The sequence below is a fragment of the Squalius cephalus genome (assembly GCF_949319135.1).
Source record: "Squalius cephalus genome assembly, chromosome: 9".
NCBI classification, from domain to species: Eukaryota; Metazoa; Chordata; class Actinopteri; order Cypriniformes; family Leuciscidae; genus Squalius; species Squalius cephalus.
In genome coordinates this window covers 26,838,115-26,858,044 of record NC_137130.1, presented here as the reverse complement: position 1 = coordinate 26,858,044, position 19,930 = coordinate 26,838,115, and the positions used below count along the sequence as shown (strand labels likewise).

Genomic DNA, 19,930 nt, shown 5'->3' with positions numbered 1-19,930 from the left:
GGAATACTTTTTTCAGGATTCATTGATGAGTAAAACGTTAACAGCATTTATTCATAAAAACAGCATTTATTCAAAATAAAAACATTTCTAACAATATAAATCGTTACCATCACCTTTTATCAATTTAACGCATTCTTGTTGAATTAAAGTACTAATTTCTTAAAAAAAAAAATAGTTATTGTTCCCAAACTTTTGAACGGTAGTGTATATTGTTACAAAAGATTTCTATTCTAAATAAATACAGTTCTTTTTAACTTTTTATTCATCAAATAATCCTGAAAAAAGTATCTCAGGTTATAAAAAAATATTAAGCAGCACAACTGTTTCCAACATTGATCATAAATCAGCATATTAGAATGATTTCTGAAGGATCATAAGACACCAAAGACTGGAGTACTTGCTGATGAAAACTCAGCTTTGCATCACAAAAATAAATTACATTTTAAAGTATATTAAAAAAGAGAACCATTATTTTAAATTGTAATAATATTTCATAATATTACTGTTTTTTTTTTTTTTTTTTAACTGCAGGCTTGATGAGCATAAGAGACTTCTTTCAAAAGCATTAAAAATAGTAGTGTTTCCAAACTTTTGACTGGTACTGTGTGTATATATATATATATTATATATATATATATATATATATATATATATATATATATATATATATATATATATATATATATATATATATACACTGTGTGTACATACATCTGACTGCAGCATGGAAGGACTGACCAATCTTTGACCAATTCTTACTACTGAAAAATCATGATAGCATAAACAAACACCGCTGAGTGTGTTATTTGTCCCTATTTTCTATATTTTTAGTCACTCAAAAGAAACAGGCCTACATAAAGTGAAAGTGACATGTGAAGGCCAATTATAGTGACCAATACTCAAATTTGTCCTCTGCATTTAACCCATCCAAGTTAGTGCGCACACTCACACTGCAAACCGTGACAAACACACACCCGGAGCAGTGGGCAGCCATGTTTACTGTTGCGCCCAGGGAGTCTGACTCTCTAACCTTTAGGCCACGACTGCTCCAAAAACAAGACCTATAGAAGATCTTGTGTATACTTAGAAAAGTATGATGATGTTGCCATGCATTTTATTACTACTACGGTAAAACGAGTAGAATGCATTAAATACTTTGATCCCATAGTTTGCATGCCCTGTGGTATGACATAATTCAACTAAAACTAGTATAAAACTCACTATTACAGCATTTTTTCAATTTTATAATACTTTATAAGTATTTGTATTTCTATAATTCCATCTTTAAAAATGTATTTGACACACTGCAGGACCATTTAAAAAACTAGTAAAACAAAAAAATACATAAAACACACAAAATAAAACACGAAACAAAACACTAAGCAAAACAAAAGCACAAAACAAAAACGAAAAATTAAAAGCACAAAACAAAAAACAAACAAAAAATGCAAAACGAAAGCACAAAACAAAACAAAAACAAATAAAAAATAAGCATGGCAAAAAAAGAAATGCTGACCAGTTACAGGACATAATAAATAAAATTTCCCTTATACATTTATAATATAAATTTAAACCTAAAGTTGATTATTTAAAAAAAAAAAAAAAATGCATCCACTGCCCAAGGGATAATAAACGGTCCTTCTAAATCTTTTACAACAAATTTAACAGACTTGGTGCAGCTGTTTATCAGCAAGGGACATGTGTGAAAACATGAAATAGACTGCCGTAAAACCCCCTCAAATGTACACAGAATATATGTAGTGAGGAGAGGTAGAGCACAAGTGTGTGTGTGGCGAGACAAAATGTGCTTATGTGTGTAAACCGCTGTGTCACTTGGTCTCCACCAAAAGAAGTAGTCATTTCATGACTCATAAAATGGTCACATCTGACAAACGGCTAATAGAGTCATAGTCTAAAAGATGGGCTTTATCACATCTTTGCGACACCTAAGGGAATTCAACGCGCCTGGATGCGTGTTAGCCTTTATAAAAGAGTCAGCAGCTGCATCCGTTACTGAGTCAGTAAATGAAGAGACAGCAGCACCAGCCATTAAAGAGACAACAGAGGGGCTCTTGTACAGGGTCAACAGCCTCGGGGTGGGGAAAAAGCTTTCTCCCCGGCTCTCGGAAAGCCACGACTGTGTACCTGGAAGAAGAAGTCCAACACCGCTGTCTGGTTGCCGAGGGAGCGTAGCGTCTCCATGGCAACCCCCTCCTGCAGACATTCCTGCTGCTCCTGCTGGAAGAGCACCTCTGCTGTGTACTGCCGGATACGCTCATTCACCATGTTAATGCACAGCTACAGACAGAAACACAAGGAAGAAGCCTTTGTTAAGCCTCTGTACTCACAGCATATGGACACTTACTTATTAAATAGAATAAAATACACTTTCATTGAAGAATTGATTAACTAGTTCATTTCTCATGTTAATACATCTTTGTTGACAAGTGGTCATAAACCATGTTTCTCATTAAATGGTCAATATAGCCAAGTAGGGCATGTTCCTCCTTGACTATGGACACTTCTGCACTTTTTGTGAGTTTTACAAAAATAAACGAGTAAAAGTAAGAGTTCGGGTATGAAGAATAATTCTGTCAATTTCCTAGAAGTAATTTTCACCACAGTTCTTAATGTTTTTTTTGTTTTTTTTTTTTGGAATAGAAATGATAATTGGTAAAATATTATCTTCTGTTCTGACGTGCCTTCATTTTTATATTTTTCTTCACACATTACATGTCAGACATACAGAAAGACAGACAGAGAAACAGACAGAGAGACAGACAGACAGAGAAACAGACAGAGAGACAGACAGACAGACAGAGAAACAGACAGAGAGAGAGAATGAGAGAGAGACAGACAGACAGAGAAACAGACAGACAGACAGACAGACAGACAGAGAGAGAGAGAGACAGACAGACAGAAAAACAGACAGACAGACAGAGAGAGAGAGAGAGAGAGAGAGAGAGAGAGAGAGAGAGAGAGAGAGAGAGAGACAGACAGAAAGACAGACAGATAGAGAGAAAAACAGACAGACAGACAGAGAGAAAAACAGACAGAGAGAGAGATAGACAGACACATCGATAGATTGATGGATAGATGACAGAACGACAGATAGATACAGTAGATATAATGAGATAGATAGATAGATAGATAGACAGATATAATGACAGACAGATATAATGACAGATAGATATAATGACAGATAGATATAATGACAGATAGATATAATGACAGATAGATATAATGACAGATAGATATAATGACAGATAGATATAATGACAGATAGATATAATGACAGATAGATATAATGACAGATAGATATAATGACAGATAGATATAATGACAGATAGATATAATGACAGATAGATATAATGACAGATAGATATAATGACAGATAGATATAATGACAGATAGATAGATAGATAGATAGATAGATAGATAGATAGATAGATAGATAGATAGATAGATAGATAGATAGATAGATAGATAGATAGATAGATAGATAGATAGATAGATAGATAGATAGATAGATAGACAATTTTATAAAGATAGGATTGTGCACAATGTATTACGCACTGTTCATATGGCTATATATGGATACTGCTCTTTGGAAGCAAGCACGTGCGTTTTATCAGGCAAAATAAAGCTAACACTTATGAAGTATATTTAGCATTCCACATATTTTCCAAACAATATCTATATGACAGGCGGCTTTATCTGCACACAAAGAGCTGGCATGTGCGTTAATTAGCTCTTAACGAACATGGCTGTAATAAGTGTTCCACGTTAACCCTTCACACTCATTAACTCTCAGTTCCACTCACAGTTCCACACGCTTCAGTGAGCTGCTTTATTCCAGGAATTCATCCAAACATCCCAGTTACCGGACTCATTTAAATCATTCATCATCGCAATCCAGTCGAGATGAAAGTTTAAAAACAAGGAACCCTAATGGAAGGGAGTCCAAGAGGACAAAGCATGAGAACAAAAGTACAATTTCTGATAGAAAAGAGTAGATGGTGGCTTTTTCCCCAAACAAAAGAATTCCTCAGCCACACTTCAACTTCAAACCATCTAGCTGCTGATTTAAAAATATGTTTTTCATAGCTCTCAAGAGCTTAGGTCATATATGATGGAGCCTTTTTGTTATTGCCTATCAAAAGTCCATCTGAGGGAAGTATACGTGCACGGCTGCATCAACATGGGTGTCTTCCAAGTTGAATGTGGCAACACACACTGGATGAAGTACAAACAGCAACAGTGGAGGTAATGGAGAGGAAAGAAAACAAGTATTTTAGAAAAGATCATCAACTTCTCATCATGAGGTTTTACAGCACTACGGGATGTCATAGGGAAGACTGCCCAAGCGCTGACACCAATTCAGCACACATCGTGAAAGAAACAGATCAGAGCAAAGATGAAGAGCTTGGAGAAAGAGAGGGAGAATTCCAGAACATCCATGGAGAAAAGATCTTAAATGTGGGACAGAGGATAGAGGAACATCCTACCAATGCAAGACAACATAAACAAGATACAACATATACAAGAAACTACATTGTCTCAAAAATGACTTGCTAACAGCACTTCTAAGAACTGATGGACTGGTAAAACGATCAGTGTTCCATGTCAAAAATGGCAGGCCTTATTAGCGATTATTGTATTTCTTTAAGTGGTTTATTGTAGACCTTATTGATCTAAGCTTATGTACCTCCATGTTTGAGTGAAAAAAAAAAAAAAAAGGTTTTATAATATTTATATTAGGGCTGTCAAAAGATTAATCGCGATTAATCGCATCCAAAATAAAAGTTTGTTTTTAATAATATATGTGTGTGTACTGTGTATAATTAAATTTGTATATATAAATACACATGCATGTATATATTTAAGAAAAATGTGTTATTTATATATAAAAAAAATTATATTTATATATAATATAAACTATATAAATATATATACAGTATATGTATGCAAATATTTCTTAAATATATACATGCATGTGTGTGTATTTATATATACTAAATAATTATACACAGTACACACACATATATTATGTAAACACAAACTTTTATTTTGGATGCGATTAATCGCGATTAATCTTTTGACGGCCCTAATATATATATATATATATATAATATTTTTATGTAGGCTGGTCAACACTAAAATCGCAACAAGGTCAAACCCCCACCCCCCAAAAATGCCCAAAAATGATCAAAACTGTAAAAAAAATAATACAATAAAGTTAATTTAATATATTTAATATAATTTAATATATTATGTCAGTAAGTCCAATGCAATAACATTACCTAGCATTTCCGAGTGACACAAAATAAAGGGTTAAGGGCGAGTAAATCTAAAAATCAGTGATATAGGCCTACAACATAAAGTGTGGAAAACTTCACTACACGATTATTGTGTCTAAATTAATTCACTTTAATGGTATTATCAGGATTATAGAAATAATAAAAATAATAATGATATCAATCAAATTTATCTTTAACTTTGTGTTTTCTCTTTTTTTGCCCAATGAATCAAACTCAAAATCTGAGTGTAGGGAGGCATTGAGAGAGTTTGTTACCATAACTGTACAAAAGCATACAAGAATAAATAACATTTAATATTCAACAATATTATTGTTTTGACTGCACTGACACTATAGACTAAGAGCTGAACTGAGCTGGATGATGACATCACTGTTTTCTGCAGAACTGCTTTATAGATGAAATGAACTAATTTAATAATTGATGATCCTCCTTACAATGGAACTGAATCAACACTGAACTGACTTCAACTGAACAATCACACTATTTTCTTTTACAGCTGCTGTACAGCCGTTTGCATTAATGAATCATGTTCCTGTTATCGCCGAAACAATCTGTATTGTATAAAGCACTATATAAATAAAGGTGACTTGACTTACTGTTGATCAACACTTCCTGCATACAGGGAGTCTAACAACAACCCGTCTTTATTTTCAAATCCAAAAACTCCCACACTGGCGGGACAACTTTTCTCAGGTGTGGGTAGAGAATCTCTTCCAACATAATAACTACACAATGTGTTGTCTTTCTTTTTATGACGGGTGGCAACCAGCCTAAAGGTGCGATACCACCACCTACTATGTTGGAGTATCAACCAGATAGTTAGTGGCACTGAATTATTTACAATATCAGATGTGTAGCATTAACATATAGCTATTTCATTTTTTAAATATCACTGCTATCGTCAATACCGGTACATTGTGGCACTCCAATAGATGGACAATTGTTTTAAGTCGATATTTATGTGATTAAAGTTGAAGTCGACGCCGACTAGTCGCTGATGACGTCATTAATGAAAAAATAAGCCTGAACCTCGAGCTGAGACTCGTACACAGCTATGGCATATGACACAGCGCTGCCCACAAGGCTATTGCTCATACACAGCTTATTTTTATCATTTCTTTTGTCTTTGGGTCGTTATATTTCTCACAGGTTTCTGCTCGTTCTAAATTGGATACAGATGTTGACAATACATTTGTGAGCTACTTTCTGTATGTCTCTGCGTTACAATGCAGCACACATTAGTTTAGAACACCGATTAACTTACCCGTACAATAAGCCGATCAACTTTGAGCATCCAGATGGTATAATCAAACATATCTTGTGGAGCGTTCTCAGTGTAAGCATTTATTTGTCATTTTAACTGTTGGAAACAGAGCGTAAAAGTGGACTTCAAAGATTTCTTATCCTGTTGCGCCCTCTATAGGCCATGATCAGCAACTAGTCGACATCAAGCTTAAAGCGCCATGGCAGAGAATTAAAGTCGACTAGTCTGTGCAAACTCTAGTGGACTTCTTGATTTCGATCAGACCCAATTCTCATACTTATATAGTTATATCTAGTGGGCATTAAATGCCTAGTTCCTGCTCCTTAATCACGGTCACTCGCCCCTTATTTGCGTTTTCTCTCATTCTTGTGACCTTGAAAGGTCAAAGACCGTAAATCTCTTTTGACATGTGGTTTAAAGGTGTATATTTAGGAGACAAGCAATCGACATCTCGCCGTCTCGTAAGCATTCCCCAACCTGTCACACCCACCAACACAAGGAGATCTCCCAGGGGATTGTGGGTAAGCACTTATCTCTTATAGCACCAGCCCTGATTTACACCTTGTCCAACACTGTCAAGAAAGATATCCAGGAATGACACACATACAGACAACACACACACCTTACCTGTCTACCTCTCAACAGTTGTCAAGATGGATATCTGGAGAACAGATCCACACACAGACACAAATAAAGACCCTCGTCTAGATGGGGACAGACCCTCAAAAACAAATATTCATCAAGACAGATTGTCGGTGCGAAAATTTAACTGAATGTCTGTTAAAGCATCTGTTCCGATCCACAACATTCGTTTGTCATCAATGCGACAAATATGTGCTCTAATTTCTTTCCCATCACACTGCGATGAAAAATGGCCAACCAATAAGATTCACACTTTGTCACAAGCCGCAGTTGTTACTTTAATCATCTTTTACCAGCCAAAGCTGGTCTAAATAGGTTTTGACCACTTCACCAGCAGGCCAACACGCTAAACCAGCCAAGGCCAGCAAACCAACTTTGGTTGGTTTAAGCAGGTTTCAGCAGGATACAGAGTGTTCTCATGCAGATCCCCTTTTATGAGGGATCAATCAGCTGTTTTAGCAGTTGGAAGTTGATGAGTAGCTCAGAAAGGAGCAGCTATTTATTAACCATTACAGCACAGCACCCCTAATTTACCTCATGCATCCTCCCTATAGAGTCTATGACAACAATGACATTGGATGGCGCCAAATCCAGGCTGATGGTTAATGGGTCAAAACCAAGTGTGCACAGAGCCTTCTTTGTGTCTGGTGCCAAGGGTTCAGCTGAGGAGAAAACACCCACCCCTTATACGTCGACCTCATCTGTCCAGTGCAAAAACACAGCATGCACAAAAGACAGAGAATTCTGGGCAGGGGGGCGGAGGTGCACACGTGGCGTCTTAGCCTTCAGTCAGACATTTGTCTCTCTCCAAAACTAAAATAACAACTCAGGGTCTTGACAGCAGCTGCAGCAGCAGCAGCTTTATTTAACACTAATCTTTTGATATACATTCATGTATAATATATGTATATACATTCATGGCACACTCAGCTATGCACATAGATCCGGCTCAAGGCTTCTGTTCAAAATGAAACCGCTCTGTGAAGTACGGCCACAACAGATGCACTTGTTTCACAACAAGCTGAATTATCACTCTGTTTTGTCTCAACTGACCGCTCTGGGACGTATGGATACAATCTGAGTTTAATCTGGAGTTAAAGGGATAGTTCACCCAAAATTAAAATTGTGTCATAATTTTCTCACCCTCATGTTATTCCAAACCTGTATGAGTTTCTTTCTTCTGTTGAACACAAACAAAGATATTTTAAACAATTTTGGTAACCAGACAGTTGGCGGAACCCATTGACTTCCATAGTATTTTTATTTTTTTTTACGACAATGGAAGTCAATAGGTGCGGTCAACTGTCTGGTTACCAACATTCTTTAAAATATCTTCGTTTGTGTTCAAAAGAATAATGAAAAACCTCATTTATAACTGATTAGCGCTCTAAGGGCCCTATTTTAACGATCTGAAACGCAAGTATCAAGCAACTTTGTGGGCGGGTCTTGGGCGCTGTTGCTATTATACCGGCGGGATAAATGACTCTTGCGCCCGCAAATCTAAAATGGGTTGGTCTGAAGTAGCTTCATTATTCATAGGTGTGGTTTGGACGTAACGTGCAATAAACCAATCAGAGTGTCTTCTCTCATTCCCTTTAAAAGCAGGCACGCTTCTTCCATGGCGGATTGCTATTATAACGGCGGATTTGCCAAGCACACGCCAGGAGCGGTTCACAGCCGAGGAGACCGACGTTCTCGTCAGGGCCGTGAAAGACAGAGAAATGACGTTGTATGGGAATGGGAGAAACCCACCCAAATCAGCTTCGGTTAAACAGACAGACCAAGCATGCGCCCTTAAAATAGCATATGAATAACGTGCAACGTGCCTCTGACTTTAGACTAGGTTTTTCCTGGTCATTGGCGGAATTGTTTTCTGGAACTGCAAAATAGCACCAGGGAACGTTTGCGCCGGAACACGCCTCCTCTTTTCGCTGAACCGCCCCCGGGAGCGCAAGTTCATTTCCTGTTTTACCGACGTGCGTCTGTGGAGGGAAAAGTCCGCTGTGCGCGGGTGCAAAATAGGAATGATAAATGCGTCGTTGTACAAAGTCAATTGCGCTGGGTGCAAGATAGGGTCCTACATGTGTTAATAAAAATGGCCGCTTATTTAATAAGCATAGTAAGTGTTAACTATTATTCAGTGATATAATAAATTCTAAAGTATTTTCACAATCAACATTTATTTGCATAAGAGTGCTGTAGCAATGATTCCTTAAATCTGGAAATTAGTTTGTCCATTGTCCTTAAGTCAATGCATTTTTGAACGGCTTTTTGGTTAAATGTTACAATAAAAAGTGACTGTTAAAAAATATGTATCACTGAATCATTTAAGAGATTCATTCAAAAACACATTCATCTGGTAATTAAACAAGTGAAGTCTCTGAGCGAGTCATTTAATCATATCAAATTATAATTTTTTTTTTTTTAAATAACGAATTCAAATAAATTGCATATTTTTAAATAGACTGCAGCAATTAACATTTTCAGAACCTCTAGCATGTTATTTTGTTTAGTCCACGGGAGATTAATTATCTCTATTTTAAAACAAAACAATTGTGATTCTCAATTTATCCAGACACAACACAAGCTCAATGTATTTTCACGTTTTATTCTACAATATAAAATAAAATGTAGATACCTCAGTATTATACCCCTTTTGTTTGAAACAAGTGTCATGAAACAAGTGGCTATACGACATTTTGTCATCAGGAGGGTCGGTGGATGTCCACGCACACAGTCCGCACGCAGCCCAATTTTTGTATCCGCCCAGAAGTGCAACTATAACAGTGCATGCTCCATTGTGTATACTCTGAAAGCTGACATTACTGTGCGTGAGATGTAGTGCAACACACACAATTAAGTATACCCGGGTCTTTAAAATACGGTCTACAGAGGCAGCTGGTAGAGTTTTGGAACAGAGCTATAAAGCTACCCGTCTCATTTAGAGTGAAATACTTTGATGGTGGGGAAAAAAAAAAAACCCGGCAGAGGAACATCCTGTCAATCGTTAAGTCTAAAAAAAACATAGCCCAAGGCAGGAATCATGCTGTGTGATAGGTTAGTGCGCTCCCCTGTATGGGAATGCCTTGATTCCCACTGGTCTGTGGCTCATTGGCAGCTCCACATCAAACCCAGTGCAGACCAGCAGGAGGTTTAGGAGGACCAGAGTCCACAGTGAGAAGATAAGGAGCAGCTTGTGATCTTCAGAGCCAGTCTCTGAATAGACTGCACTTCGAAAGGGGGCTATAATGTAAGCCTCAGTTGTCTGACATTATAATGATCCGAAAGACCCTTTCAAAAGGTCACAATTAGATGTTAAAAGTGTAATTATCATTATCATCATAATCATCAATATCTGTGCTGTCTCTACTTACCTGTTCATAACCATTGCGTTGGAATTCCTCAAAGCCAAAGATGTCCAAGATGCTTATTTCAAGGGCAGGATCTCTGTCAAAACAGACAGGAAAATATTTCAGGACTGTAGAGGGGAGGGTGATCTGAAGTCAACAATAGCTTAAGTGCAAGGTTTTTCTAATATAAAAAACAAAAAAAAAACAATACTTAAAGGTCACTGACAAGAAAAAAGTACATACAGGTTTTTCTAAGAAACAAAAGGTTATGTCAAGACAATTCCGTCATAATTTTTACAAAAAAATACACTGAAGCACCCGTTGTCTCTGAAAGTGTAAAACGTATCAGGATGTGTCCTAACACCAACCAATCAGGAGGGAGACCAGGAGTCTCACACACCAATCAGGAATGCGAGCATGTTACTTCAGAAACAGTAACATATTTAGATTTTAAATACATGTATTTTACCTATTTTTAATCACTTCACCTTGGAAAACTGTCCATAAATCAAATTAAAAAGCAAAAATGCATTATATTTGTAAATAAAAATGCGGTGTACTGGTGTGGTGCTGTGGTCTTCATGGTGGAAACTATCATGCCCTTTACGACCAGTAATAAACATTCTCACATGTGCGTCGATGAACATTAGCCTAATCCAATGCGCCCACTGAACTGCTGACCAGGACACAGCAGGTCAAGCCTGCTTTGCCCAGTTATCGATCACACTTCAGAACGGTACCTTCATTTACAACGCTAAACCTTCCACCTTTTGTAAATAGATTACAATGGATTTTTGAATGCGTGAATGAGTGATTATTCCTTTAGCTCATTCCATACAGTCATTCATATACAAAAAAACATATGAACACTCAAAAGTGTTCAAACGTTTTGGGTTGGTAAGATTTAATTCATGTTTTTGAAAGACGTCTATTATGCTCAACAATACTTTATTTCTTTGATTAAAAAAGTATGTAAAAACAGCAATATTGTGAAATAATGATATTAATAATATTACAAATAAAAATAACTTTTCTTTTTGAATATATTTTAAAATGTAATTTATTTCTGTGTAAGCAGATTTTTATTTTTTTGTTCTGCATCATTACTCCAGTCTTCAGAGTCCCATGATCCTTAAAAATCTGTTTAATATGTTGATTTGTTGCTCAAGAAACATTTCTTTTTACTATAAATGAATGTGTTTACATGCACCTTCTTAAATGCAATTATAATGGGATTTTGGCAATAATGTGATTAAACTATGCATGACTTCGATCAATCTAATGCGATTAAGCTCATAATCGTAGTAGCCATATTTACATTAAACTATAATGTTGAAAACAGTTGTGTTGCTAATCGTTCTTGTGTAAACAGTGATCCTTGTTTATGAGTCTTTGATGAATAGAAAGTGCAATATAAATGTCTTTACTAAAACGTTCGATCAATTGAATGTCTTTTTCTGAATAAAGCGCCAAATGAGAGTAAAAATTGGTGTTGGCGAGTATATGAAACAGTCACTCGCTAGTTGGCCGGTAACATTTTTATGAATTCTAACAATGCATGAACGTGAATGACGCTCGGGACAGTTGACGGGCCATCACTGCAGCGTCACGGAAGTTTAAGACTTGACGATTGAAATATTCAAGCGCAAGCAGATGCGAAAGTGAGCCCATTCCGTTACAGAAAGACACTGAGCAAAAACTAAACTGGGCTCTCTTTCACGTCTTCTTGAACTTAAACGAACAAATTCACACTAAATTGTGTCAAAAAACAGCGAGTATCCTAGCAAACATAGTCGATTACGTATGTCTTAAGTAAAAGTAAACCGTTGAGAATGTAAACGCATGTGTAAAGTATCAGTATATTGGATCCATGCATTATGTCTTAAAGTGACAGTAGCCTAATAATACCGCTGCTGTCTGTATTTTTAATGTTAATCAAACAACAAACAAGAAAGAAAACAAATCTCTCACTGCTCTTGACTGAATACAATGTATAATTAATAAGGATGTTTAATTTATAAAGTGTTATTGAAGCGTGTATTGCAGACTATGCAGTGTTATTTCACATTTGCTTGCTTTATTCAATTTCTGTACTAGGAAAATACTGTCAGACCTACCTTACATGAAAAGCACTGTTGATTTCATTTGTATTTTTGTTATATTATATTTAATAGTGCTTTTGCTTGTAATTTGAGTATTTGTTTCTTATTTTATTACTGACTGTTTACTTGTCTTTTTAAATGTATATTAGTCAGGCTAGAAGACTTAGTTGTGGTATCGACATTTTCACTGGTATCTAAAATGTTGGTGTCATAACTGCCCGTTTTTGCAAAAACAGTTTCCCGGTCGGTAAAAAATATGTATGGCTGGTACATTTGCTAAGTCACTAGCCATTGGCATGTGTATATAAAGTCAAATATAGGTTCAAGGCAGGTATGAAATATTAACTGGCCGTTAAACGATTAGAAGCTGCCAAGTTCTAATTGTTTCTGCATATTTGTATGTCTTTAAAGATGAAAATATGCTCAGTTTGTTTTTGTGGAAGACAGTGAGGCATGTGAAATTATGTGGAATGATGAGTCACTGTGACTTGTCTATGTGTGAATACAAACATACTTTGAGTTCCATGGAAATTTCAGTTTTAGCTGCGAGATACCTTTCTCATAATGCAATGCCGGCGCACTGGGTGTGTTCTCCTGCTCGAATGCTACTGGCTGTGCCGCTTATCGTCAGGTGCTCTCGCATTCGCTGTGTAAACTATTCAAAAAGTTCACCGTGACCCCTTGTTTTGACTGATGTTAAATCACAGAAGGTCTCTGAGAAGGATTTAGTGTGAGTTTCTACCAGTCACAGCTGAGTGCGTCCCGCGAGCATTACAGTCGAATAATCCGTATAGATCAATAGCTGGTAAGCGTCCCTGCAATTATATGTACACTGAAATGGGACTGTGCACTTTAGAACAATGAGGGAACAATGTTTAAACTGACTTCAAAAAACTAAAATTGTTCAATGATCTCGGTTTATGCAGGCCTCTTATTCACAAGCCTTCACAAAAAACACATCATCCATATAAAACCATGCATCTATCCTCACATGAATGCATCTTACCCAGTGTTTTCTTCATGGCCTTGGAGGTAAAAGTTAATGTTATTGACCAAGAAGCTGAAGAGTCGTCCGTACAGAGCTTTGACCAGGAAGTCTCTGTGATGGTTGGACATTTCAACTGTGTGGCGCCTTGTTATGACATCACCTGAAGCAGAGGGCAAATGCCAAGCAATTAGTGACTTTTTACATTGTCTGTCTGTCTGTCTATACATTTATCCATCCATAAGTCTCTACCCGTCTAATTTATTGTTCCGTCTATCCATCAATCTATCAACCTATCCATCAATCAATCTACCTATCTATTTATTGTTCTGTCTGTTTCAATGTCTTAATTATTTGTCTATCTGTCAGTCCGTCCATCCATCATTGTACCATTCCATCCATCCATCCATCCATCCATCATTGTACCATTCCATCTATCGACCCATTGATCCATCCATCCATCTCTACTGTACCTACCTGTCTATCCATCTTTTTTATCATTCTGCCTGTCTCTCTGTCTATCTATCCAACTATTTATTACCTTGCCTTTCTATATGTTTATCAATTTGTTTGGCTGACTGACCATCCAAATATCCATCCAATTATCCACCCATCCATCATTCTGTCTGTCTGTCTGTCTGTCCATCCAATTTATCATTATGTCGGTTTATCTATTTATCGGTTTATAAATTGTTCTACTGTTCAATCTGTCCATCCATCCATGCATCCTTAAATATCTACCTATCTGTTTATCCATCTATTTATTATACTGTCTGTCTCTGTCTATCTAGCCAACAGTGTATTGTCTGCATATTTATCTATTTGTCTGCCTGTCAATCTGTCCCATCCCATCCATCCATCCATCCATCCATCCATCCATCCATCCATCCATCCATCCATCCATCCATCCATCCATCCATGTTGAGTTTTGCTACCCCACCAGCTAGACCATCACCAAACTAGCATTAACAGCATCTAAATTCAAGCTGGTCCTTTAAACAGGGCTGGAAGCACATAAAAAAGTAGAGATTGCAGTAAACAAAAAAAAAAAATAATAATCCAAACAGCCAATGACTGCTCAAAACAACATGGGGACAGAGCAAAGAGGAAAACAAACAGGAGACAGTGTGTCACAATTTGACTGATATACAACGCATGTGGGTGGCTGAAAAACAAGCGGCCCATTGTTGGTTGTGCTGGCTGAGGGGACACGGCACATGCTAATGTGGAGGACACGCAGCGCCCGGGCTCCGATGATGTGACCTTTGATGATGTCACACACATGAATCACTGCATTAGCTATGCCATTCATGGCCGCCACAGTGCGTCAACTTCCAGATGCACACACTTCCAATGTCTGACCGTCAGTCAGTGTCCTCTGATTGCTGCATATATTAAACTGCACAAGTGTGGCATTGTAAGGATGACATTTCTCTCTGACTTGTTTAAGAAATACAACCAAAACAACAAGTAATTGCAAGATTAGTTCACACAATTACACAAGTAAGTTCACCCATAAAATAAAACTGTCAAATTTATTTCAGTAATGTCCCCTGACCGTAAATTTAGGTGGGACAGATTCTGGGTCTTAGTACTAGCTTATGATAAACATTTTATACGTTTTATTTTCTAATTGCTGGACACATGTAGATACACTTTTGGCAGAGGTATAATGTCTTTGCATTATTCAGCCTAAGGGTGGCAATCTAATGATGATTGTTAGGTTTTAAGTACACACAAGATAGTATTGCATGTATTAAGTATTGCCTTAATTTAGTATTTATTGCCTCTGAATTATGTTTTACAATGTTAAATAGTTGAATAATTTTGTATTTTAAGGGGATTGTAGGGTACTAAATATTAACCTCAAAATGTTGCACCATTTGTTATCTGCAATACCATAGTGTAACCACTAAATGGCTAAATAGCCCTATATATACACATTTACAAACAGTTACTGCTGAGAACATTATTTCCAGACATAATACTTACTTGCATTTGAATAGATTTAGACATTATTAAAGACTACTTTTCTAAAAGTTGACATTTAAATGTTGATTTGAAGTGTCAGATTTTGCATTAAGCAAATCTGGCCACAGAGCATTTTGTCACTCATACTAGCTGCATATAATAGCGTGATCAGTCACATGAAAGTAATCACTCTAACCCACATTTGACAATATATGAAAACAAAATCATCTTTAAAGAAATTAAGAATAAAGGTGGAAAACACATGTTGAAAAACAAAACTATTTTGCATAATCTTAAATTCCACCACAGTGAAACAGCTGTTCCCGTGGCCATGCATTAGATCATCGAGTCAAAACCCAGATAACTCAGATTCATGAATGAAACATTCAGACCAAAGTTGTAAATTGGACCAACTGATTTATTGAAAAGATCTGACTCAAAATAATGCATACATTGCTACTTCTGTCATAAACTCTAGAGCTAGGACTCTAAAAGCAACGTTTCGATCTTTGATCTTTTCATCATGCAAAGCTATCGTATGGATTATTGGAATGTAGCATACTAGTGACATTGACCACTTTTACATTACTTCGATGTTGTTTGGACATTGTTTGTAGAGCAAATGATGGCAGAATTTAAATTTGGGGTGAACTATCCCTTTAAAAGAGAGGCATGGATGCATGACAAAGCAAAGAAGACGGAGAGAGGCAAATCTCGGACAGACACAAAACAATGCCAAGTCTGCTTGTAATTATAGGCAATAGGTCGGTGTGTCCTCGATGGCTGAATTAGGTTAATATCCAGACATCATGTGATTCATACATACTCCACACTTGTTATATAATGGCACAGCACGCGCACAGTCTAGACCTCGCAACAGAACTGTGTGTTTATGTGTGTATATTTTGAACAAGGAGACAGTTATCCAATTGAGCCAGATTGGGCTCGCCAGTAACACAATACGAGGCCAAATGCTTGAGGCCACATTCATTGATGGGTTTGTGACTGGGGAAAGGCCAGTACATCTCAATGAACGGTGTCAGCAGGCCTCTCTGCAATGAGACTCACTCTATACAAGGTGCTATGCTAAACAAGCTCACTTTAAATGAGAGTGTTTAGTCCGTCTGTTGATTGGAAACTGAAACTAGTACCTTTGAAACACTGGACATCAGACGTGAGGGCAGAGCCTAGATCCTCAGAGCTCACCTGCAACATCCCAGCCACTACAGGACAAAAAAAAAAAAAAAAAACACACATTCAGATACATTTGTATGATTACAAAGGTTTACAAAGCTAGATCCTGATTGGATGAGCCACATTTAAAATCATTATATAAAAAATAAAATAACAAAATTCAGTTCAGTAGCACCCAAATGCCTGGTCTGTTCCTTTGGAAGTGTAAAATACACAAATACACATTTGCAATCTGAATAATGTACTGAATCTCCCGGAAACTTCCTGCTGATTTGTGCCCTGCCATTTCCACAAGCTTGTAATTTATGACAGGTACTGCCTTCACCTCTCAGCGATTTCTTGCCTCTTATTTTAATTAAACTATACTAATATATTATGTATTATTATATATTATTTTCTTATTGTTTATAATTATTACACTACAATTTAAAATACCAGAAACGTTTTTAATTTTTAAATAGTCCTTTCAGTTATTTTAAATTGTAATACAATTTCAGAAAAAAAAAATGTTTTTACTGTAGTTTTGATCAAATAAATGCAGCCTTTGGAGAGCCAAGCTTTTGATTCTCTCTCTCTCTCTCTCAAAAAAAGAATCTTGCCAACCCCAAACTTTTGAATGGTGCTGTATATTAATTCTCAGAGATAATTACAACTACAAATACTTGTTATGAGCTTGTACAATTCATTAACTTAAATTGTACTGTACATGATAGTACTTGCATGATGCAAACGGCACGGGCACACTCACCATTTAACAACTTTGAATGTGGCTCATCCAATCAAATTAAGAATCAACATGCTATAAAACAAACAGTCTTGTTTTCTACTATGAATCCACACCTCCTATTATGTACAGTACACAAGGTGCCAAATGCAAACCGTAATGAGCATGAGTGTGTTTGTGTGGAGTGTATCCATTAGTGTATAATGGGACGTGTTTATATGCCCATTTTAAACATATCCACAATGACAGAAACCTCATAGGGATGTACATGTATCAGCTTTTATATTTGAGCACGCTGACGTCACTTGTTTACCCAGGCTCAGTATTATGCGTGTCGTTATGTAACACGAAGGAGACCGAGTGGCCGTTCTGTTCCGCTGCGCTGCTCTGCAGGGCTTAAGGAAACAGGTGACCCTGTGTGTGTGTGTCTGGAAAGGGGCGATTAGCTCAAAATTGTAGGACAGAGTGTGTATGTGCTGGAGGGTGCCGTGTATTATTAGAGTGGCAGAGAGAGTTTTCCATTGTGTGGTGAGTGATTCCACTATTAGGCCATGGTAAGAATTGATGTAAACAACCCAGGATGGTGTGACAGTTCTTTCTGCGTAGTCACCCGCCCACTTCCCCCCTGTCTATCCTCCAGGGCTCCCGGTGGAGGAGATCGGCCCCTGCTGGCCTCATGACGCAGCTGCACCACTGACCTCTGTCTAGCAGCTGCAAATCGGACACAAACGCAGTGTCAGCGTCTGTCAGGGCGGTGAAGCGCACGTCTCCCAAATGCAGCAGTGCAGAGAGGACCACAAACAAATTCTCCACCTCCTGAAAGCGAAACAAACAAAGTGCTGAGAGTCAGACTGGACTGAGAACAGAAGCGGGCCTCTGAAGAAACAGGGCCGATTACAGAGCACAGTTCAGTCACATTTGAGTCCAGGGTCCAATATTACAGATTCAAATTCAATTTTCCTCATCAAGTTAAGCTAGAATTATTTGCTACGCTTTGTTTAACCACTTTTGACAACAATGATATGATATGCTTATCTAAATACAGAAATAAATAGAAGTTCCACAATATATATATGATTTTATATGATATATATTATATATTTTTATTGATTGTGCCCAGTTATTTTAGTATTATTAAAATGTTACAGTATTTGATACTTTTCATTAGCTTTTATCTGTATATTTTATATTTTAAAAAAAATATGTTTATTATTGTTTATTTTTTTCACTTAATTTTAGTTTGAGTTTTAGTAATTTTCTTATATTCTTTAGTATTTTTTTTATATTTATTTCAGTTGGTTGCCAAGACACCATTTCTAATTTTCATTTAAGCTAAAGTTTTTCCTCTAATATTTATATTTTAATTTCAGCTTTATTTTAATCAACAAAAAATCATGTTTAATTAATTATTAACAGTCTATTAATTAATAAAGTTAGCAAAAATGTATAATAATAATACTAATAATAATAATAATAATAATTACAAAGTTTGAAATCAAGCAGTGTTGTCATATTGAAGAAATACCACAGGAAATATCTTGTCAAATATGAAGGGTCTTTGAATATTGTGTTGGACACTGGGTCAAAAAGCTTGAGAACCACTGATCTTTGTGTAAAAGAAAAAGATGAGGAAGTTGTATAGACAGGGATTGTGAATGTAGAATAGATATGGCAGTCTGAGAGACCGTGCGAGTGTGTTAATGCGTGCGAGGGTCATCGAGGGTCGTGCTGCACTGATGGGATGAGAGAACAATCCTTTTTTAATGAAGCTGATTTACAGGTTCCTGGTAGGATTAGAACACAGTGTCTGGCTGGAAGTCAGGTGTGTGTGAGAGTTAATGTGTCTGTTTGGACCAACCACACAAACTGAACGCATGATAGTACACCCTACACTGTAACAAAATGTTCATGCATCACCATAAGGGTGTGCATGTGTGTAGGCACACAAATGTATGGTATATACTGTACAGTATGCCATACGCTAGAGTCCTGAACATACCGTTCTAGTAATGAACAAAAACAATAACACACAGGTTGGCAGGTTAGTGTGGCCTCAGGCTGAACGCTAGTCTGAGATGTCTGTTTTTATAGTCTGCAGACATAGTGTAATGAGTTATAATGTTTAAACCTACATAAATCAGAACAACATGTCTGAAGCGGCTGTCAAAGTCAAAGGCATACCAACTCTCTCCATCTCTGTATATGTGACTCACCTAAAACCAGAAGCACTTTGTCTACTTTAGACGAGACAGCTCAGCTTCGACTGAGGTTATAAAGTAATGTCTGGATGTAGGCAGAGCAATCCAAAAAGCTGCCTGCATATGAAAATATAGTGAATACTGGAACTTTGCAGATTTTCAACCCACTTTGTTTTGTT

At 36.9% G+C, this 19,930-nt stretch overlaps 1 protein-coding gene across 7 annotated transcripts in view; it reads right to left on the bottom strand.

The window, feature by feature from the left end:
• myo16 (myosin XVI) overlaps positions 1 to 19,930 on the bottom strand; it is a 231,488-nt gene that overhangs the window by 65,076 nt on the left and 146,482 nt on the right. For all 7 annotated transcript variants that reach the window (XM_079881644.1, XM_079881643.1, XM_079881645.1 and 4 more), the window contains exons 18-22: positions 18,252 to 18,369; positions 16,787 to 16,858; positions 13,686 to 13,827; positions 10,602 to 10,674; positions 2,146 to 2,298 (exon numbers count right to left, since the gene is read on the bottom strand). In XM_079881644.1, the coding sequence (XP_079737770.1) occupies positions 2,146 to 2,298; positions 10,602 to 10,674; positions 13,686 to 13,827; positions 16,787 to 16,858; positions 18,252 to 18,369 (558 nt within the window). The remainder of the gene's footprint in view (positions 1 to 2,145; positions 2,299 to 10,601; positions 10,675 to 13,685; positions 13,828 to 16,786; positions 16,859 to 18,251; positions 18,370 to 19,930) is intronic.